At 34.3% G+C, this 24,069-nt stretch overlaps 1 protein-coding gene across 1 annotated transcript in view; it reads left to right on the forward strand.

The window, feature by feature from the left end:
- Nucleotides 1–24,069, forward strand: part of GRID2 (glutamate ionotropic receptor delta type subunit 2) — a 1,499,636-nt gene that overhangs the window by 271,049 nt on the left and 1,204,518 nt on the right. Inside the window, exon 2 of the mRNA XM_017959328.3 lies at nucleotides 19,198–19,353. Within this exon, the coding sequence (XP_017814817.1) occupies nucleotides 19,198–19,353 (156 nt within the window). The remainder of the gene's footprint in view (nucleotides 1–19,197; nucleotides 19,354–24,069) is intronic.

Here is a 24,069-nt window from a genome sequence, read left to right on the forward strand (position 1 = left end):
AAGAGTTTGACTGTTTCTACAGGTGTGTCGAGATGCCATTCAAGGCTGCCCTGACATACGAAGAAACTTTTACAACAATCTTTTGCCTCCCCATGGTTTCTCTTATTTTTTTGTTGGTTCCTCAGATATATGCTACCTCTATTCTTCTGAAGTTTCGGAGTATTTGATTTTGGTGGAGGAAATGAGGAACTCTACTAGTTTGTCTTCTTGTCAGAACTTGAAGTGCAAAATTTCATTAAAATATATATTTTTTCAGTTTTATTTCAAATTCGGGGCTATATGTGCAGGTTTGTTATATAGGTAAACTTGTGTCATGGGGGTTTGTTCTACAGATTATTTCGTTACCCAGGTATTAAGCCTAGTGCCCACTAGTTATGTTTTCCAATCCTCCCCCTCTTCCCACCCTCCACCCTCCAGTGTCTGTTGTTTCCTTCCATGTGTCCATGTGTTCTCATAATTTAGCTCCAACTTATAAGTGAGAATGTGCTATATTTGGTTTTCTGTTCCTGCATTAGTTTACTAGAGATAACAGCTTCCAGCTCCATCCATTTTCCTGCAAATAATATGACCTTGTTCTTTACTATGGCTGCATAGTATTCCATGATGTATTTGTACCACATTTTCTTTCTTTTTTAAAATTCCCAACTTTTAAGTTACAGGTACAGGTGCAAGATGTGCAGGCTTGTTATACAGGTAAACGTGTACCATGGTGGTTTGGTGCACAGATCATCTTATCACCCAGGTGTTAAGCCAGCATCCATTATTCTTCCTGATGCTCTCTCTCCTCCCAACCCACACCCTCCAACAGGCCCCAGTGTATCTGGTTACCTGACATGTGTCCATGTGTTCTTATCATTTGGCTCCCACTTATAAGTGAGAACACATGGTATTTGGTTCTCTTTTTCTGAATTAGTTTGCTAAGGACTCCAGCTCCATCCATGTCCATGCAAGTAACATGATCTCATTAATTTTTATGGCTGTATAGTATTCTACGGTGTATATGTACCACATTTTCTTTATCCTGTCTAATATTGATGGATGTTTAGGTTGATTCCAAGTCTTTGTTATTGTGAATAATGTTGCAATGAACATTCACATGTGTGTATCTTTATAATAAAATGATTTATATTCCTTCAGGCATACACCCAGTAGTGAGAGTGTTGGGTTAAATAGTATTTCTGTCTCTAAGTCTTTGAGGAATCACCACATTGTCTTCCACAAGGATTGCTAACTTATACCCAACACTGTAAAAACACTCCTTTTTCTCCACAATCCTGCCAGTATCTGTTCTTTATTGACTTTTTAATAATATCTATTCTGAGTGGCGTGAGATGGTATCTCATTGTCGTTCTGATTCCTGTTTCTCTAATAATCAGTGTGGTTGATCTTTTTTCGTGTTTTTTGGCTACATGTATACCTTCTTTTGAGAAGTGTCTGTTCATGTCCAATGCCCACTTTTTAATGTTTTTTTTTTCTTGTGAGTTTGTTTAAGTTCCTCATAGGTGCTGGATATTAGACCTTTGTCAGATGGATAAATTACAAAATTTTTCTCCCATTCTGTAGGTGGTATTTTTACTCTGTTGATACTTTCTTTTGCTGTGCAGAAGCACTTTAGTTTAATTAGATCCCATTTGTCAATTTTTGCTTTTGTTGCATAACTTTTGATGTTTTTTCATGAAATATTTGCCTATGCCTATGATCTGAAGGGTATTGCCTAGGTTTTCTTCAAGGGTTGGTTTAGTTTTCCATTTTCCATTTAAACTTTTAATCCATCTTGAGTTGATTTTCATGTGTGGTGTAAGGAAGGGATCCAGTTTCAATCTTCTGCACGTGGCTAGCTAGTTCTCCGAGCCCCATTTATTGAACAGGGAATCTTTTCCCCATTCCTTGTTTTTGTCCTTTTTCAAAGATCAGATGGTTATAGTTGTTCGGTCTTATTTCTGGGCTCTCTATTCTGTTTCATTGGTCTATGCGTCTGTTTCTGTAACCAGTACCATACTGTTTTGGTTACTGTAGCCTTGTAGTACAGTTTGAAGTGAAATAGCATGACGCCTTCAGGTTTGTTCTTTTTGCTTAGGATTGTCTTGGCTATTCGGGCTCTTTTTGGCTCCATATGAATTTTAAAATATCTTTTTCTAATTCTGTGAAGAATGCCAATGTGAGTTTAATGGGAATAACATTGAATCCATAAATTGCTTTGAGCAGTGTGGTCATTTTCATATTAATTATTCCTGTCCAGGAGCATGAAATGTTTTTCCATTTGTTTGTGTCATTTCTGATTTATTTGAGCAGGTGGTTTATAGTTTTTCTTGAAGAGATCCTTCACTTCCCTTGTTATCTCCTAGGTATTTTATTATTTTGGTGGCATTTCTGAATGGGAGCTTATTTGTGATTTGGTGTTGAGCTTGTCTGTTGTTGACATATAGGAATGCTACTGGTTTTTACATATTTATTTTTACTTGAGACTTTGTTAAAGTTGTGTATCAGTTTAAGCAGCTTTTCGATTGAGATGATGGAGGTTTCTAGATATAGCATTATGTCATCTGCAAACAAAGATACTTTGACTTCCTGTCTTTGTATTTGAATGTCTTTATTTCTTTCTTTTGCCTGATTGCCCTGGCTAGAACTTCCAACACTATTTTGAATAGGAGTCTTGACAGTAGACAAGCTTGTCTTGTGCCAGTTTTACAAGGGGAGTGCTTCCGGTTTTTGCCACTCAGTATGATATTGGCTGTGGGTATGGCATATATGGCTCTTATTATTTTGAGGTGTGTTGCTTCAATACCTAGTTTATTGAGAGTTTTTAATATGAAGGGATGTTAAATTTTATTGAAGGCCTTTTCTGAATCTACTGAGATAATCACATGGATTTTGTTTTTAGTTCTGTTTATGTGATGAATCACATTTATTGATTTACATATGCTGAATCAGCCTTGCATTCTGAGGATTTGCGTATGTTGAACCATCCTTGCATCCTACTTGATCATTGCAGATAAACTTTTTGATGTGCTGTTGGATTCGGTTTAGCAGTGTTTTGTTGAGTATTTTCACATAGATGTTCACCAATGATATTGGCCTGAAGTTTTCTTTTTTTCTTGTATCTCTAGCAGGTTTTGGTGTCAGAATGATTATGGCCTCATAGAATTAGTTAAGGAGGATTCCTTCCTTTTCAGTTTTTTTTTTTTTTTTTTTTTTTTTGAATAGTATCAGTAGGAATGGTACTGGCTCTTCTTTGTACCTCTGGTAGAATTCACCCATAAATCTATCTGGCCCTGGGCTTTTTTTGGTTATTAGGCTATTTATTACTGCCTCAGTTTCAGAACTCATTATTGCCCTATTCAAGCATTCTGTTTCTTCCTGGTTCAGTGTTGGGAGACTGTATGTTTCCAGGAATTTGTTCCTTTCTTCTAGATTGTCCAGTTTATGTGAATAGAGATATTTATAGTATTCTCTGATGGTTGTTTGTATTTCTTTGGGGTCAGTGGTGATATCTCCCTCATCATTTCTGATTGCATTTATTGGAATATTCTTTGTTTTCTTCTTTATTAGTCTAGCTATGAGTCTATTTTAATTTTTTAAAACAACTTCTGGATTTCAGTTTTTGAAGGGTTTTTCATGTCTCTGTCTCCTTCAGTTCTGCTCTGATCTTGATTACTTCTTATCTTCTGCTAGCATTGGGATTTGTTTGCTCTTAGTTCTCTAGTTCTTTTGTTGTGATGTTAGAATGTAAATTTGAGATCTTTCTAGCTGTTTGATATGGGCATTTAGTATTATAAATTTCTCTCTTGACACTGCTTTAGCTGCATCCCAGTTAATCTGGTATGTTGTTTCTTTGTTGTCATTAGTTACAAAGAACTTGTTGGTTTCTACCTTAATTTCATTATTTACCCAAAAGTCATTCAGGAGCAGGTTATTCAATTTCCATGTAGTTGTATGGTTTTGAGTGAATTTCTGAATCTTGAGTTCTAATTTTATTGCACTGTGGTCTGAGAGACTGTTTGTTATGATTTCAGTTCTCTTGCATTTGCTGAGGTGTGTTTTACTTCCAATTATGTGATTTATTTTAGAGTAAGTGACATGTTCCACTGAGAAGAATGCACATTCTGTTGTTTTTAGGTAGAGAGTTCTGTAGATATCTATCAGGTCAACTGGATCCAGAGCTGAGTTCAGGTCCTGAGTATCCGTGAATTTACTGTCTCAATGATCTAGTATTGTCAGTGGGATGTGAAAGGCTCATACTATTACTTTGAAGAAGCCTAAGTCTCATGAAGGTCTCTAAGAACTTGCTTATGAATCTGGGTGCTCCTGTATTGGGTGCATGTATATTTAAGATAGTTAGCTGTTTTTGTTGAATTGAACCCTTTACCTTTATGTAATCCCCTTCTTTGTCTTTTGTTCTTTGTTGGTTTAAAGTCTGTTTTGTCAGAAACTAGGATTGCAACCCCTGCTTTTTTCCTGTTTTCTATTTCCTGGGTTAATATTCCTCCAAAGCCTATGTGTGTCTTTGTATGTGAGACGAGTCCCTTGAAGAAAGCATACGAATGGGTTTTAGTACTGTACCCAGCTTGCCATTCTTTGTCTTTTAAATGGGGCATTTATCCCATTTACATTTAAGGTTAGTATTTTTATGTGTGTATTTGATCCTGTTATCATGATGCTATTATAACTGGCTATTTTGTAGACATGTTTATGTGGTTGCTATATAGTGTTAACTGGTCTGTACTTCATTTTTGTTGTTGTTGTTGTTGTTGCTGTTTTAAGTGGCTGGTCCTTTCCATATTTAGTGCTTCCTTCAGGAGCTCTTGTAACACAAATCTGGTGACAACAAATTCCCTAAACATTTTCTTGTCTGAAAACGACCTCTTTCTCTTATGAAAGGGTCTCCTCTCCTTTCTTTTTGAAGCTGAGTTTGTCCAGATATGAAATTCTATATTGGAAATTATTTTCTTTAAAATGCCACACTTTGCCCTCCAATCTCTTTGGGTTGTAGGGTTTCTTCTGAGAGGTCCACTGTTAGTCTGATGGGCTTCCCTTTGTCAGTCACCTGCCCTTTCTCTCTGGCTGCCCTTAACACTTTTTCTTTCATTTGACCTTGGAGAATCTGATGATTATGTGTCTTGTGGAGGATCTTCTTATGTAGTGTCTTACTGGGGTTTTCTACATTTCCTGAATTTGAATGTTGGCCTTTCTTGCTAGGTTGGGGAAGTTCTTCTGATAATATCTTGAAGTATGTTTGTTAAATTGTTTCCATTGTCTTTATATCTTTTGGGTACCCCAATCAGTCATAGATTCTGTCTCTTTAGATAATCCCATATTTCCTGAAGGCTTTGTTCATTCCTTTTTCTCTGTTCTTGTCTGGCTGTCTTATTTCAGAAAGATAGTCTTCAAGTTCAGAAAGTCTTTCCTCCTCTTGACCTATTCTGCTATTAATCTTGTAATTGCAATGGGAAATTCTTGTAGTGTGCTTTTCAGCTTCATCAGGTTTGTTATGTTCCTCTATATTCTGGCTATTTTGCCTGTCAGCCCCTGTATTGTTTTACCATGATGTTTAGGATCTTTGCATTGGGTTACAACATGCTCCTTTAGCTCAGCAAAGGTTGTTTTTATCTGCATTTTGAAGCCTACTTCTGTCATTTCAGCCATGTCAGCCTCAGCCCCATTCTGAGACCTTGCTGGTGAGGTGGTTCAGTCATTTAGATGAAAAGGGACACTCTGGTTTTTTGAGTTTTCAGTGTTTTTGCAATGGTTCTTTCTCATATTTGTGGGCTTATCTACCTATGATCTTTGATTTTGCTTACTTTTGGATGGGTTTTTTTGTGGGTTTTGTTGTTGCTTGCTTTTCTGTTTGTTTTAGCATTGCTGCAGCTTGCTGTGGGTCAGCTCTAGACCCTAGTCACCTCTTTTTTTCCCATACCTGGAGGTATCAACAGTAAAGACTGCAAAATAGCAAATTTGGCAGCCTGTCCCTTCCTCTGGAAGCTCTATTCCGGGGGATACTGACTGGTTGCCCGCCTGCACCCACCTGTAGAAGGTGGCTGGGGACCTTGGCCTTCAGCTCCCAATCATTTAGGGCTCTCCAAGGCCCACAGTCTGGACCAGCTGAGATATTTGAACAGCCAAGGTGGTGGCCACCTCCGTTGTTCTCAAGACACTCTCTCCTAGAGAGAAATTAGAACTGTTGACTGTTGAACATGGACAGGGTGGACAGAAGCCCTGGCTGGAAGGACACTCCCATGAGGAGGAGTGGATCAGGGCCCCCCTTAAGGAAGACAAACAGACCTGCCATACTGAGGAACCACCTCTGCCCATTGACTTGGACTCTCCAAAGTCTATAGGCTGGAATGGCTGAGTTGTCTAAACAACCAAGGTGGCAATCTGCCTTTCCCCCAGGGCACTCTGTCCCAGAGATAAATCAGTGATCTATTTATAGAATATATGCAGGCAGACATGACTGGAGACCCCAGCTAGGAGGTCCCACCCACTGAGAAGGAATGGACCAAGGTCCTGCTTACTGAAGCACTCCAGCCACAGTTTGGCAAAGCAGCTGTACTGCACTGTTGGAACCCTTCCTTTTCCAGACCATTCGGATTCTCCAAAACCCAGAAGCTGGAATGGCTGACTGAACTAAACAGTAGATATGGTGATCTGACCCCTCCCTTCCTCCATCTCCTCTCAGGCAGGCTGCACCCTGTTGCTGGTGGATGTTCTGGATTCCAAGCCAGTGGGTCTTATCCTGTGACATGCTATGGAATTTGGGCCTGAAGACTGGCACTGCTTGGGTCCCTGGATTGAGCCTCCTTCCTAGGGGTATCTCCTAGGAAGTACCTCCTGTCTTGCTTGAGCTGCAGACACCATTGCCAGGGTTCCTGGGGCTGGAGTATGTAAAGCTCCTAGATCTCTGCATGTGCCTGAGCATCTGGTCTCCTGAGACTTTGCCCAGCTTAGTGTGTCAGACCCTAGTGGTGTGGGCCCACGAAGGGACCTCCTGATCCATGGTTTGCAAAGCTCTGTGGTAGATGTGTGGTTTCCCAGGATCACACAATCACTCACTGCTTCCCTTGGCTGGGGTTGGAGATCCCTTGACTCTGTTGCTCCTGGATGGGTTGTTGCTCTTGGGTGTGCCATTTTCCCACTCTGCTTTTCTTCATTCTGGGTCTGGGATCTGTTCTAGCCCCTTTTCTTTCCATTTGGGCTATTTTTTAATATGATAACATTTTCTCTCAGATTTTTAATTTCCAAAGGTACCTTGTTGACTCTCAAATATATATCTCCAATTCAGACATCTTTCTCTTAAGCTCCATTTTTTACATATGTTAATTGCCAACTTAAATTTTCCACTTTGATTTTAATAGGTTTTAGAAACATAACATATTCAAAGGGGAACTGTTGATTTACCTCTCATTACTCTCTGTTATCAGTTTCTGTAAAATGGGATCTTCATTGACTCAGTGATCAGGGGACTGGAAGTTTCTATGTGGCTGAAGAACAGATGTAACAGAATGAATCTTGAAAAAAAGACTGTGTAGAATGTTAGATAATAGATTTCAAGATTTCTCATATAGAGTACAGGGGATGTCAGGGACCTGTTATTGGCTGTGGGTTTCATGGAGGTATAAACATTGGGATTAAGAAAAATGAGATTGAGTTGTTACTAAGGTCGATAAGTCAACTGTTATCACCAAGGATGATGGTAGGACTTGGGACAGAGAGAAAGATTTTGAACCAGGTTTCAATTTATAAAATGAATTTAGTCATCTGGCCAGGAGGTAGTCAGTGACAGTGATGAGAAGGATCAGAGGGTAGGACAGTTAAATGGCAAGGGATTCAGAAGAGATGACTTTATTCCATATTGGAGAATTAATGGTTTGACATTGTTTTTAAGGAGCTAAGCAATAATAACTGGTTGTAACAGGACTTGATATGTGAAAAAATAAATCTCCAGTTGAATGGACTACAGGAAGTGCAAGGTCCTCTACAGAAAGCTAGAATTTAATAAAAGTTAAGATTCTTCTATAAAGAAGTTGAGTGCATATATATTTAGGATAGTTAGCTCTTCTTGTTGAATTAATCCCTTTACCATTATGCAATGGCCTTTGTCTTTTATCTTTGATGGTTTAAAGTCTGTTTACATCAGAGACTAGGATTGCAACCTTTCGCGCGTTCTCCATTTGCTTGGTAGATCTTCCTCCATCCCTTTATTTTGAGCCTATGTGTGTCTCCTGTGGATGGGTCTCCTGAATACAGCAAACTGTTGGTGTGGCTGCTTTATCCAATTTGCCAGTCTGTGTCTTTCAATTGGACCATTTAACCCATTTACATTTAAGGTTAATATTGTTATGTGTGAACTTGATCCTGTCATTATGATGTTAGCTGGTTATTTTGCTCATTAGTTGATGCAGTTTCTTCCTAGCATTGATGGTCTCTACAATTTGGCATGTTTTTGCAGTGACTGGCACCAGTTGTTCCTTTCCATGTTTAGTGCTTCCTCCAGGGTCTCTTGTAGGGCAGGCCTGGTGGTGACAAAATCTCTCAGCATTTACAGCATTAGATTTATTTCTCCTTCACTTGTGGAAGCTTGGATTTACGGATGTGAAATTCTGGGTTGAAAATTCTTTTCTTTAAGAATGTGGAATATTGGCCCTCACTCTCTTCTGGCTTATAGAGTTTCTGCTGAGAGGTCAGCTGGGTTGATCTCTGATGGGCTTCCCTTTGTGGGTAACCCGACCTTTCTCTCTGGCTGCCCTTAACATTTTTTCCTTCATTTCAACTTTGGTGAATCTGACAATTATGTGTCTTGGAGTTGCTCTTCTCGAGGAGTATCTTTGTGGCGTTCTCTGTATTTCCTGAATTTGAATGTTGGCTTGCCTTGCTAGGTTAGGGAAGTTCTCATGGATAATATTCTGCAGAGTGTTTTTCAACTTGGTTCCATTCTCCCCGTCACTTTCAGGTACACCAATCAGGCATAGATTTGGTATTTTCACATAGTCCCATATTTCTTGGAGGCTTTGTTTGTTTCTTTTTACTCTTTTTTCTCTAAACTTATCTTCTCACTTCATTTCATTCATTTGATCTTCAATCACTGATACCCTTTCTTCCGGTTGATCGAATCGGCTACTGAAGCTTGTGCATTTGTCACGTAGTTCTTGTGCCATGGTTTTCAGTAATATATATTGCAGCTAATAAATACCTAGAAATTTTAACATCCTTCTAAAGGAAACTCATGTCTCCTTTACAATTGTCTAGTCTACAGTTGTAATAGAATTGCTGTTTTCTTAATGCTTTCGAAATATTTTGCATGGCAATTTCCTGGAAATATCTGTATGTTTTATAGGACATATTGGAAAAATAATCAGTGGATATCTGTAAAATCTTCCTTTTTGCTAGTTAAATGTAAGTTCATGTAATAAAGAAGAAGAAGAAAATTATAAATAAGTTCAGAGTTAATAAACTATGAAGTTTGAGATTTATATTGGAAGAGTACCATTTTCCTACCTGAAATATTATATAGGCTGCAATCATTTACTTTAGAACTAAAACAGTATTTTACAGAAGTTTTAAAATGCTCAATTACAAACAACTTATTTATTTTGGCCAATTCAGATAGGTAAAATGATTTTTCATCTCAAAGCAGAGTAAATTTTTGTCTTAAACATAAAATTAGAACTTTTACTCTGTAGAAGACAGCCTACATTACATTATTTGTGTGCAAACTGTGTTTGACCCTTCTAAGAGGATCACATTCACACTATGTTTTCATACAGATATTTATTTGGCATATGATTTTACTTATAGTAGTATAGGCCAATTCTCACATTTTTTTTGTCGAAGTTGAAGATAATATTAAAAAGAGAGAGTAAATTGGTATAGGAAGAAAAATGTTAAATCTGTTCAATTTCTAAAAATATCTGCAACTTTTCTCCATGAATATACTTTTCAGTGGCTACCTTATCACCTTTTTGCCTATTTATTTTTTAAAAAAATACATCATGTCAGTTTGGGAAGAATTTGAATTACTGTGCAGTGTTCAAAGTGTCTATTGTCAAACCAGTTCTTTTTGTTCTTGTCATGGCAGAATTTTGTAATAATAGGATATTGTTTCAATTAAATGTATGAAATAGAGAAGAAACTGCAACATAGCACACAAGGTTCTGGTTGAATCTTCACGGATTCAGTAAGAAGAGATGTAAACTAATTTAGAGTTAAACATTGCTGCTTTTATACAAGAAAAAAATCCAGATATTTGAGCTTTCACTGTCTAGTCCCTGCTACTGCTTTTTTTTTCTTTAGAAATAGTCACAAATACTCTTTAAAAAATTCCGAAGTATTCCTATTCAAAGAATAGATCTTTGAAATGTTTATTCACTAAACTAGTATAAAGTGCATAAACTATTCTGAGAGGATCTATGTTCTAACATGAAATTATTTAAAAAATTAACCCCTTTTTATGCTCCATGTGGATGACTCAGCGTACCTGTTCCTTAGGCAAGCACCCTACATTTACCTTTCTCCCACATACTTCTGGAAGACACACAGCTGTCAGATTTTTCCAGTGATAGTATTATCAGTTTAAATGTGCTTTGTGTTTCTGGATGACTATACAAGTTTTCCAAATGAAATGTGAATTCACATGTTATTGGAAAGTAAGGCTAAGAAAAGGACCTTGTGTTAGAATGAAGAATCCCTTTGAATTTGACTTATTTCACACTGTGAGCAAATGTCACATTCAAACATAAATCTCTGAGGAAATCTCTGGAGACAGTACTGAAAATTTCACTTCTTGGTCTATGATTTATTCTTCTCATTTTAAGTCACTTTGTCAAAAATATATTGAAGAAAACAGAATGTAAATGTGTCTGAATTATTAAAAATGTTTCAGACACTAGCTAAATGTAAATTACAATACACATTCAAGGATTTCTGTATAATCATTTAACTATCTGCATGGCATTTTCTCCTTCCACTTATACCTTTCTATACTCTATCATAACTAATACCCTCTGTGATCTTGACGATATCCTCTTTCAACTTGATTACCTATGTTTAAAATAAAAACGATACTTTCCTATAGGCTAAATAATTGTGGTGGGTGAAATGGAAGTTAATATTATAATGTATTTTGAACTCTCAAAACAAAGTGCTAAGTAAGCACTAGACACTGGAAAATAATAAGCCAGATAGTTCCTGTACCTGACCACAATTTGATTATTATAGACCTAGGTAAATTATCAATGGTCCTTAATATATAAAGTCAATGACTTTATATATTTTATATATATTTTATTGTCACTCTATTAGGATCATTAGTCACTAAAGTAAGCAACAACAACAACAAAACTCCTTAGAAATTGAAAGGCTAGAGATTTGTTCTGAATTCTGCATTTAAAAATATGTCATAGTGCATATTCTATTGGAACTCACTTAACACTATTCCAAAGTAACTGCAAAGATTGTATTTAACCTAAGGTTTAGAAATTTATATCAATTTACATCTTTTTATATATTAATTATCCCTAAACACCCTTAAATATAATGTTTGTATAAAAACAGGTAAATCAACTTCTGATATAGTATAAGTTAAATCACGGAGACTAATATTGAAACTTCAAAGCATGCAAAAAGTACTAGAAATTATATTAAAATAGGCATAATTAATAAAATTTTATAAAACAAAATGTAAAATTGAAACCTATTTGAGAATTTTAATGTACAATAAAATTTTATTATAATTATTATGAAATGATGGGTGTTGTGGCTCATGCCTGTGACCTCAGCACTTTGAGATGCAGAGGTACAGTGATAGTACAGTCCCTCAAGTGAGGAACACTTGAGCCCAGAAGTTCAAGATCAGCCTGGGCAACAAAGTGAGAACGTAGTCTCTACAAAAAAATTAAAAGTTAGCCAAGCTTGGTGGCATGCCCCTGTAGTTCCAACTACTCAGGGAGCACAGACGGGGGATCACGTGAGTCAGGGAGATTGAGACTGCAGTGAGCCATGGTTGCACAATTACACTTCAGCTTGGGTGACAGAGAAAGACTCTATCTCTCTCCATATATATTATTATGAAAATAAAAATATGCATATTATTTTCTTATCTGGAAATTTGTTTTAATGTATATATTGCCAGTTATTAAGCTCCTAGTGTTTTTGGAAGATTGCTGAGAAACTGAGAGCTGTGGATTCTGCAGCAATTATTACTAGCTTGGGCCAGGGGAAAGTTACTTAACCTGAGTTTCATTTCCCTCACAGAGTTTTTTTTTTTATCACAACTAAATAAAATAATGTCTATGAGCCACTTAGTACAGTCTTTAGTACTAATAAATGTTAATTGCTAGTGTTTCTAATATTTCAATTATTATAAACTGGAGAGAAACACAACAGAGCACAATTGTCTCTAATTCAGAATAATATTTGCTAATTGTCATGAATTTGGTGTATATCCAGCACCTCCTTTTCAACAATTAGAGTCATTGTTTTGGTTCACTTTTTTAGTCAGAGTGATTATGAAGGGTTAGATAAGATGAACTGAGAAAAATATGCCTCACAATAAAAGGATAAAGAGTTCTGAAAACCCTATTTCATGCCTGCAAGGGTAAGCATAGAACATATTAGGAAATGTTCTGTTAACTAAGAGGCTGCTGAAACATTTGTAATGCAGAATTAAATTGTGGATGATATCTCAATTAATATTTCCTGGGAAGATAATTTTATATTATATATATATATACACACACACAGATATATATATGTAGATATAATTATAAATATATAATTATATTTATATACATACATGCACAAATATGCACATTTATCACATACACACATGTGTATTCATTACATACACACGGTTGTAATATATATGTGTGTGTATGTAATAAATGTACCTATTTGTGCATGTAAAATATAAATATATACACATATTAACATGTAGAATATAAATATATACACATATATATGCACACGTGCATATGTGTATATATTTATATACATATATATATAAAGAATGCCTTCACCTTCATTGTAATGATACCCCACTGAAATAGTAACTGATATCTCTGCTAAGTAAAGATGCTTATTGGTGTCAAAGATATTATCTATGCTTAAGTAAAGATACTAAGTGGTATCAAAAATGCTAATCTCTTTTGGTCGTAATACTGCTAACTTTTCTTACTACCTAGTAGTTTTGAACATGTTCAACATTTTTTCTCCTTGAACTGAGGGTAACATAAATGAGACAATGAAATAAAGGAGAAATCTGATTTTTACAATATCTATAATGCCTTTTATTATTTGCCCTCCTTTTGAAATGCTGCACAATTTCCACTGGCAATAGTAGGAATCTTGTTTGTAGATGAAAACAATGTTATAAATCTCTTTACTTGGATATATGCTCACAGTGCAACTAATGTGTATGCAAAATGCATTGTCAGAATTAAATTAAAAACCCACTTGTGAATAGTAGCATCTAAAACAGTAAGGATATATGATGATTTAACAATTCTGAATAGCTCTGCAGAACTGTAAATCCTACTGTGACCAATAAACTCCCCAAGGCAGAAGGTTGTACTTTTTTCTTTATTTTAACCTCCTAAACTAAAGTTGTTGAAGCTTCTCAGGCAAAGGAATTAAATTTTATGTAAAACTATTCTTCTGATCAGCAATTTACTACGTTTCATCAATTTTATAACCTTCATGGCTTAAAATAAATGAATTTAATATGCTAATCATCATTATAGTACTATTTATTGAATATATATGTATGTGTGTATATACACCCACATATATGTCCTGATGTACTCTCTCTATATATATAACCACCATAAAACAAATGTTTGAAGTGAAAAAAGCATAATATGTCAGACATAGCTCCAAACTTGAAACCAGGACACCTAACCTCCTACTCTACATCTTGTAACCTTTGGTTGTGTACTTTGGGTGAAAATACTTAAAATGTTTGCACTATAATTTATGAAGCATGACGAGGTTTGCATAAACCATCTCTAAAATTCCTTTCAGCTATGAGTTTACAAAAACAACATGATTGCCTCTTTTTATGATCTTCTTATGGCATCTTATTTCCACTATGACTTTATTCAATGCTTAACCCATTTCAAATATTTGGCCACTAAATAATTTGTTAAAGATCACAGTGGCTTGGCTTTGATGGTTTTTTCTGTGTTTAGGAAGGATTGGTTTGATGAATAGATGGATGAATGGCTAGATGCATGAATATGTGAACATAAAGAGAAAAAGTGAGGGGAAAAATTTTGGGGATAGAGAAAGAGAGAGGATGAACCAAAGAATCATCCCTGCTGTGACAAAGAAAATAAAATATTCATTGCATGTGGCACCTTTGCTAGCTTTCAATGAAGTTTATTCCTTTTATGATTACCTACCATATATAATTTATATGTTAGTTAAAATTAAGTGAGAAAAGAGAGTAGAAAGTTAGAACTTTGTGACTAAAAAAATGAAGATCAGCCATCTTTGATTTTATTTGGGACTATGACATTCAACGAAACATTTGTGCACAAATGTTTTATAAAGTTTTGCTAGATGATATGCTATTGATTGTGCAATAGGAATGTAGACGTGTTCATGCTGGTTTCAATATTTAGAGTCTTTTATTTTAAATACAACTTGATAGGTTTGTTATAGAATATATATATCTTCCGATAATTCTATTTGCTGTGGAAAATTTCTTCAAGATATATCAAAATTTTTCTCAATATTTTCAGAGGAAATTATGTGCAAACTGAACACATTTTTTCTCTACTATCCCTCAGGTAAATAATGTTTATTCTACTTGTCTCTTAAATTTATAAGACACAAAATTTTCAGTATTCAAACTAAAATACAAGTTTTTAACACGATTATTGATCACCTTGTGTATGATTACTACCTTGCTAAGTTGGGTCTTCTGGAATCGTGATAATGACTGTGACAATAAATTAACATGCAAGCACATTTTTAAGTCTACTTTTGTTTTAATTTAGGTTTAGGTGTAACTTAATATTTTATCTATACATCTGAATTTAGGTATTTTATTTTACAAGATTATACCTAATTTAATGTTTAAAAAAGGTTTAATCAGTGATTCTCAAGTGTCTAAAATACTCAGGCTCTTTTATACACAATGTAAGTATAAAAATAGTTTCTATGGCCTAGGAAATTGTATTTTGCTAATGTGATAAGGACTACCTCCATGGTAGAGGAAACACCAAAAATAAAACCACAAAGGAGAAAAATCTTCGAATGTTTGGAGACTTGTTGAGTTGCTTAGGTTAGTGAACTTTTAAATATTTTATTTAGAAGGCATATTTGTGAATATATTTTTGGGTGAAATGATTTTATGGTCTGAAGTACTGACTTATTTCAAGTTCAAAAAATCTACACACACACACACACACACACACACACACACACCCCAAGCATATATCTATTAGGTTTAAAGAAAAAAATTGGATTGTCATTTTAAAAATTGGCAAGTAAGTATATGTATTTTGGGAATATTTAAATACCTTTCTATAACATAATTATGGTTTTTTTTTTTAACAGAAGTACTATAGCTTGTCAGTTAGTGGTTTTATAACTTTGAATTGTATAATAATTTATGAATTTTCAAAGGGCATACCTGCATTAATACTTTTACATATGACACCTCACAATGACAATTTAAGACATTAGCATTGCTTTAATATTACTATACATTGTAATTAAGTTGACAATTATATTTTTGTAGAATTTTGCCTAAAGTTGGTATTTTTTTCATATATATGCCAGTTGGTCCATTAGTCCATGAAAATTGTTTTCAGTAGCATTACATATATAGTACAAACTCATTAACATTAGTATTTTTCTAAGATATAAGAAGACATGTAAACATGATATAATTTTCATTTAAAATATATATATTTTGGCCACTTGCATGTCAGTATGTTTGCATAAGGATGACATAAAGCCTTTATTTCTCCCCCATAAAAGCAACAGAATATCAACCTTTAGTGATGGAAATGACTAATTAAAAATTGCTATGATAGGAATATTTAGGAGGCGTTCCTTTCCTGCTTTATTGATTGGTTATTCTTCCCTTCAGTTTGGCCAATAAGAAGTGCATATAGAGTATTGATGAAATGCCATGTGTGGTGTATGTGTGTGTATATCAATGGTATAATAATTATGTTATCGTGACAGGTCTAATCTGCTTTTCCCATGAAGGTTATAAAATAAAACTGACTGTAAAATCATGCTAATAAAAATACCTGGGAAGGATCTAGATGCTTTGACATCATATTAACTACATAATTATGAATGTTACATTTGAGTAACTAGATAGTTAAAAAAGTAGATCTAGTACATACAGTATTGGGTTATCTAGACTGGTAATATTTGTGTATTAATACAAAGAATAAAGAGATGACTTTGCTTTGACTATTGGAAGTGGGTGAAATTAGAAAGGAATTTCTGTTCCAGGATCCTTCCTGTGGAACTATATCACATTGTTTTCAGAATGCTTGTGTTGAAGACAAAATACTGCATGCACTCCGTTAGTACAAAGTCAGTGTAAGATGAGATTTTTATAGCTGAAGAAAAAATGTAAATAAATAACTGGGATTTGAAATGTTGGATAAGATTTTCTGTTCTTTGATTACACTGTTTGCAATAAGATGAACTGTTTCTTCTGTGTACTTCCTTGCTGTTTGCAGAAAGATGAACTGTTTCTTTTATCCATTTTTTCAGTATATCTTAATTCTGCAAAGGATTGACTAATGTGCTATCGATTCCACAGGTTTCTGCTGTTTATTAAGCCAAGTTGAATATTTAAGGCAATATTAAGTGTTCTGCCATGTAATAGTAAAATGCTTCCACCAAAAATGTATTACCAATACAGCAGAAGTCAATAACATCACCTGCTATAAAACAAGGTTGATTAGAAGCTCTTTTTTAAAGACTCATTTAGAATCCATGACAAGTTGAAACATCTTTGTATAAATACACATTACTACTTTGTGAGTAGACATTTAGATTATCTGATTTAAAATGAATTGGTTATTTCAGCTTCAATTATAAAAAATTTGTATCATACTTTCTAACAAACTATTAAGGAAATTTGTGTATCTAAACCTGATAGTATTAAATTTCATTGTAATTATTAATCTAGATAAACATAAGGATTATCGCATATTAAAATAATTCTTATGAAAGTTGCTTAAATTAGCAAGATAGGTCAAACATTTATTGTCTAAATGTTTTCACAAGAGCTTAGATTAAAAAGTATTATCTGGTTCAGAAAAGACAGGTGAAGTAAAAATTAAAGTATATAATATATATAATTATATTAATAAATTTATATTTTATATTTAATAAATTAAATTTCATTATACAATAAAATATATTAATAAAATTATATTGATAAAATATTAATATTCTGGTTAGTAAACATCCAATAACATATTAAGGAAGTACTCAATTTATATGTCAATTTGGAAAATTCTGGCCAGCCGCAGTGGCTCACACCTGTAACCCCAGCACTTTGGGAGGCCGAGGAGGGGGTGGATCACGAGGTCATGAGATCGAGACCATCCTGGCTAACACGGTGAAACCCGGCCTCTACCAAAAATAAAAATTCAGCCAGGGCGCGTAGTGGCGGCGCCTGCGTCCCAGCTACTGGAGGCTGGAGGCAGGAGAATGGCGCGGAACCTTTCGGGAGGCGGAGCTCTGTGGTGCGGGAGTTTGAGATGGCGCCACTGCACTCCAGCCCGGGCGACAGAGTAAGACTTTCTCAAAAAAAAAAAAAAAAAAAAAAAAAGTCTTCATTATTATTTTCTCTCATGCCATGGACAGGTATTCAAAATATATAGGAAACAAGGCAATGGTTTGAGGAGACTGATACAATCCATGCCAATATGAAAGAGCAGCGATGGCCAGGCACCGTGGCTCACTCCTTTAATCCCAGTACTTTTGGAGGCTGAGGCGGGTGGATCACCTGAGGTCAGGAACGCGAGACCAGCGTGGCCAAAATGGTGAAATCCCATCTCTACCAAAAATACAAAAAGAAATTAGCCGAGTGTGGTGGTGTGCACCTATAATCCCAGCTACTCAGGAAGCTGAGGCAGGAGAAAGGCTTGAACCCAGGAGGCGGAGGTTTGCAGTAAGCTGAGATCGCGCCATTGCACTGTAGCCTAGGTGACAGAGCAAGACTCCATCTCAAAATAAACCAAGCAACCAACCAGACAAAAAGAGCAGTGAAAAGATAAAGCCAGCTTCACACTGGCTTTATAATACACACTGTGTATATAATAATACACACTGTATATTATCATTTAATACACACAATGTGAGGTTTAGACCAATGTGTTTAATACATACAATGTGAGGTTAGACAAATGTGAGGTTTAGAATTTGAGCATGTTGGTCAAGGTCGCATACTTAACAAGTGACAGAGTCAGTATTTAAAATCAGTTTGCCCTTAGAATCAATGTGTTTACCAAATATGCCATTACCAACCAAATACTCAATAAAATTTAGCACAGTGTTTATCATCATCATAGTTACACATGGATAAAAAATGCTATAATTAGGACTTACATTAGGACTTACATTAGTTCCTTGAGAAATATTTCTCCATTCCCTCTGCACAGAGATTTGAATGTCTTTACATTTTCTATAAATATTATTGACTTTACTACTATAAAAGATAATGATACCCGTGTTAAAAAAAAAAAAAGGAGGGCGGGGGGAAGAAAGGAAGGAAATGAAAAATAAATTAAGATCACCAGAATGGTTTGATTCTTATATGTTCCATGAATTGACCTCAGGAAGTTTTCTGAGCTTATTTCCTTTTATTCAGAAAAGAAATCTTCCAGCTATGAATTCCTTACAGGTTTCATGATATAAGACATCCAATGTATTGGATACTTTGTCATGTAGAAGCTTTTGATACTTATTACATTTTCTTCCCCATGATCTCCCTGCAATAACACTTTGAGGTACTCTTTATCATTCCATTTCCAAGAAGTAATTATATTCCTTCTCAGCTATTATACTGATTCCAGTATAATATGTTTCATTAATAAGTAAAGTGCATGCTTTAAGTGAATGTATATGTTTTTTAAATACATAAGTCTCCATGTCATATTTTCAGAGGGCATGACAGAATATTTATGTTATTATTTAATGGCAAAACTCACTTCTTTCTAGGAGCCATTTTTGATGAATCTGCCAAAAAGGATGATGAGGTGTTTCGCACAGCAGTTGGTGACCTTAACCAGAATGAGGAGATCTTACAGACTGAGAAAATCACATTTTCAGTGACGTTTGTTGATGGCAACAACCCTTTTCAAGCAGTTCAAGAAGGTAAGGTCATCAGTATTTATTTTGGTTTTTTTAGTTCAGTTCAAATGGCAATGAAATTATCTTTGATGAAACTTATTAAACACAGATATCATTTTTGTATCTTTGCTGACAGTAGGGCATTATTTTCCTTGGAGATCACTGTGTTGTAGATGTCAATCTTATATTCCAGTTTTGAAAGTGTAGAATGTGGGAAGTTATTATATTAATTGAAATATAATATGAAAATGAACAAATATTTACATGTAAAAACTTTGCAACATTTTTATGACTTCAGTGTAAATGAAACTTGTTTTTTAAGTAGTATTTTGTAACAGAATGTTTATTTTGGACTTCTCTGAGATAACTGCCACCTTGGGTATTGTTACAACTTGGGATGACATATCAGGTGTACTCATGACAAATGAACTGCTGCAAGAAAAACCTTTGGACACTACATACAAATCAAAGATTTTGCATTAGGACTCTAACATACTGACCTATGCTATAAATTTTTACTCTCTATGAGGCACCAAATATTAAAGCACTTTTCTCCTTTTCCTCTGTAAACCTGAGTAAATTAAAATTTTTCGTTGGTACAAAGTAATACAAATACCAATTATTGTTAATATATTGGAATCATCACTCCTATTAATGAAGATTTTGATTGAAAGATCCCAGACAAATGGAATTTTCTGTTTGATTCTATTAATCTAATTAAACATTTAGCCTCTTGATCCAGAAAGCACTCATTTTACATGAGACTATTTGTTGCTAATTGGGAAGGTCTGAACGTTTGTGTCCCCTCCTACCCCACTGCATAGGTTGAAACCAAATTCCCATTCTGGTGGTATTAAGAGGTGGGGCCTTCAGAAGATGATTAGGTCATGAGGGCTCTGTCCTCGTGGATAGGATTAGTGCCCTTATAAAACAGGCCCAAGGGAGCTTGCCTGCCCCTTCTGCCATTCGAGGACTCAGCAAGAAGGCACCATCTCTGAAGTAGAAGAAGAGCTCTCACAAGACACCTAATCTGCTGGGCCTTTGATCTTGGATTTGCTGGTCTCCAGAACTGTGAGCAATAAATTTCTGTTATTTATAAATTACTTAACCTGAGGTATTTTGATATAGCAGCCTAAACTAAGAAACTACTCTACCTTATTTTTTATTGTGATAATGTATTTAAACAGAAGATAATGAATGCAAAATTAATTTAGTCAAATAAAACATTTGCCTCATTAAAAATTTAAATAGGATTTGGCAGAAGAAAAGGCAGATACCATATTAACTGTAACAAAGTTGAGCAGAATTTTTTTTTTCGTAATTCAAACATTGAAAGAGTAAGGAAAATAAGTGTCTGAAAACGTGTACTTTTCATTTACTGTTTTATCTGCTTGATGTGCAGGTAACCTTTATTGAAATATATTTTCAATCAATAGCACTGGCTACTTTTGAAACTTATTTGTGTTAGTTAGAAAATAGATGTGTGATTGGTGGTCTAAAAGTTTTTTCCTTGTTGTTAATGGAATGGAGTAAAAAAATCATTTTTATAAAAACGAATAGAACTGTTTTCAGTAAAAACTGGCTTTACAAACAATAGGATAACAATGTTTATAATAATACAATGAGATTTTAATTTTTAATAAGTAAACATTAATGCAAAAAGTCAGATTGAAATAAATATTCAGATATTTATATTTCAAAATCAGAATCATCCTGACAATACAGGGATTTAAATATTGGAAATGTTAATAAATTTTCTGTGGAAATATTTAAAAACAGTATAAATTAATATTAGAAATAATAGAAGGATCTGGAAAATAATAAAATCGAGTTTGAAGAAGATACCAAATAATTTTAAAGATATATTCAATAGGAAATATATGTCATTCATTTTTGAGAAATGTGTATTACTTTTCTTTCTCAACTCTTATTTATAAGGACCAGAATGTGAGCAGGTAAAATGTGAGGACTGATTTCTTTCTTTATCTTCTGAGTAACTACATATTAATAATTGTGAATTAACTTCAAAGACATGCTAAACTACCCACGCTTTTAAAAAAATTGACCTTGACTAAAAAAGTAGTAAGAAAAAAATGAAATGAAGACAACACAATGGTGAGAAACCTGAATTATAAGGTCAGAAAAAAAAGTCCCTCACACCTTTATTAAAGACTACAATTTGAAAAGTAACGACAGTTTTTTAAATACTATACCGTTTGTTTTGTTTTGTTTTCACATTGCTCTCTTTAATTATTCTGCTGCCAGCTAAATTCTGAAACAAAAATACCTTGCAATAGTGACGTGATGGCACTGAAAGCAAATTGAAAGAGGTAATAAAGTTCCCAGATAGAGACCACTAGGTATTTGTCAAGAAAAATGAAAGGGCTGGGCAGTTTGCCTGATGGTTTCTGATACTAACAGGGTGTTCTCCACCAGTTATTTTGATAGTCAGCTTTGGGTAATAAACCTGAAATGAGTTCCAGGAAGCTTTAAAGATAATTTGTTTCCCTATTCAATATCAAGAAGGGTTTCAGTTAATGTTAGAAGTAAAAATAATTATTTATAGAGGTTTTTTGTTTTTTGTTTTTTGTTTGTAAAATGGTGGCTTGAAAAAATAAGAGAAAATATTCTATTGAAAGAGAACAAATAATCCATTCAGAAGCACTGTTTTCTTCAATGTTTTGAGGAAGTAATTTAGTAGAAAACCTCGACTGTGCCATTGAAGATAGCCAACTTTCACATGTTTACTGCAATACTATGCAAACTTATAATGAGAGGGACTAACATCACCTTGTTTGTTTTCATTTTTTACAATCTAAAGGACAAAAGATTCAATGATACAATTATAAGTGATTGCTTCCATATTAGCATCCCTAATGAACTTAGAGAAAAACTCACGGTTTTGATCGCTCTGTTTATTCAAATTTGAAAGTCAATCCTTGAACAAATAGCATCATCAAACATATAGATATTTAGTAATAATGACAAATGATAATAGGGATCACTCAGAGATTAGATAAGTAAAATCTAATAGCCTGAAATCCTCAATTTATTTTATTGCTAGAATTTCCTCTAATCAGCCACATTTAAGAGCTGACTTTTTATTTTAAAAATCAAAATTTCTGTTCATTGTATCTTTCTACTGTCTTCACTTAATAAGAGATAGGAATTCAGTGACAGCCTATATAACCCATAAACAGTAATAAAGAGTATTGGTATTTTTGAAATCTTCCTTTGTCACTGGCTACAGTACATTTTTGGATAGCAATTAATCCTTTAGAAAATGAGTTTCTAGACAGATACCTCAGTTATAACATGGGCTTAACATTCCATTCTCTGGAGATGAATGACTGCATCTCTTAATTTTGTCAGTATTTGGTAACATTGATTTCAGATCTTTGAAATAAATGAATAATAGAAAAAAATTCTGTTTTCACAAAAGTTATCTGGAAATAAATTACCTATTTTGAGATTATTCTTTTTTCCTTTCTCATGAATGTATTTGTTGATAAGCCATTTTTCATCTTTTGTGTACTGAGCTGCAGTATATTAACCAAGGGCAAATACATTTTCAAACCTTAACTCAGGAGGTTTCCTTGACAATATATTTTTTTCATTTGGATAGGCTATTTTGGTATCTAGGATGCAGTGTTCTCCATTAAATAAATAAATAAATAAATAAATAAATAAATAAATAAATAAATAAGGTATATGGGTTATTTTTAAAAATCTTGAGAATTATAGCAGTGGAAAATTATACAAATCTGGTTGAATATTTTCACAATTTAGATGAAATAATTGAGACCCAGAGAGGTTAAGTAATTCTCCCTAGTTCTTCTAGGGTTACCAGGCATGTGTGTAGCAGAAAAAGAACTAAACCAAGACCTCGTTTACATGACTAGTCCAGTATTTTTCTTGCTATATCTAATAACTATAACCACCCATTCATATATATACACACACACATGAGATAGCACAATGTGTTATAGGACTTCAGTAAGTACTGTAAGGACTCAAAAAAGTAGCAGACTTATGTTTTGATATTTATTTGCTGTTTATTATTTATGTTCAATTATGGAATAGTAGGAAAATTTCAATCTAGGTGATAAAGACCAGTTACATTATCTAAATCAATCTTGTTCTTTTGGCCTTGGTTTTCCTCGTCTGTAAAAAATGAAGGAATCTGAATATAACGTATTTTTAAGGTAGCTTTTATCCCTGTGGTTTTATAAACCTTGAGAACACAGTTCTAGAATTAGAACCTTATGGAAACGATGATTATTTAGTGTCCCTTTAGAGAAGGTTTCATGTTGCCGAAATTGCCTCCTAGTTTTTCTGTGTCTGACTTTAAAATAGATTAAATAAATATAGGGTATCCATTTTTTGGATGGGTATCCATCCAAACAAGAACAATTGTTTGTTCTGCCACCTCACTCAACTAATCACCACAACCCACAGCACTCATTTACTACCACTAGAATCCAAAGGGTCTTGTGCTGATTCCCTTAACCTGAACCAAAGTAGCTATTCATAGGTTACTCTTTTTATTCATAGGTTACTCTTTTTGTTTTCTCTTACAGATTTTTTCTTCTGTGGAATCTATGTATGACATTTAGCATAAATGTACAAATGTCTGGTGTGAAAAACACTGCTGTCATTTCTGAAAACAGTACTTACTGCTGTTAGCTCTTAGCTGAGATGAACATAAGATGGGCCATGAAAGGTGGAAATTTATAAGAA

This window comes from Papio anubis, chromosome 3 (genome assembly GCF_008728515.1).
Source record: "Papio anubis isolate 15944 chromosome 3, Panubis1.0, whole genome shotgun sequence".
Lineage (NCBI taxonomy): Eukaryota > Metazoa > Chordata > Mammalia > Primates > Cercopithecidae > Papio > Papio anubis.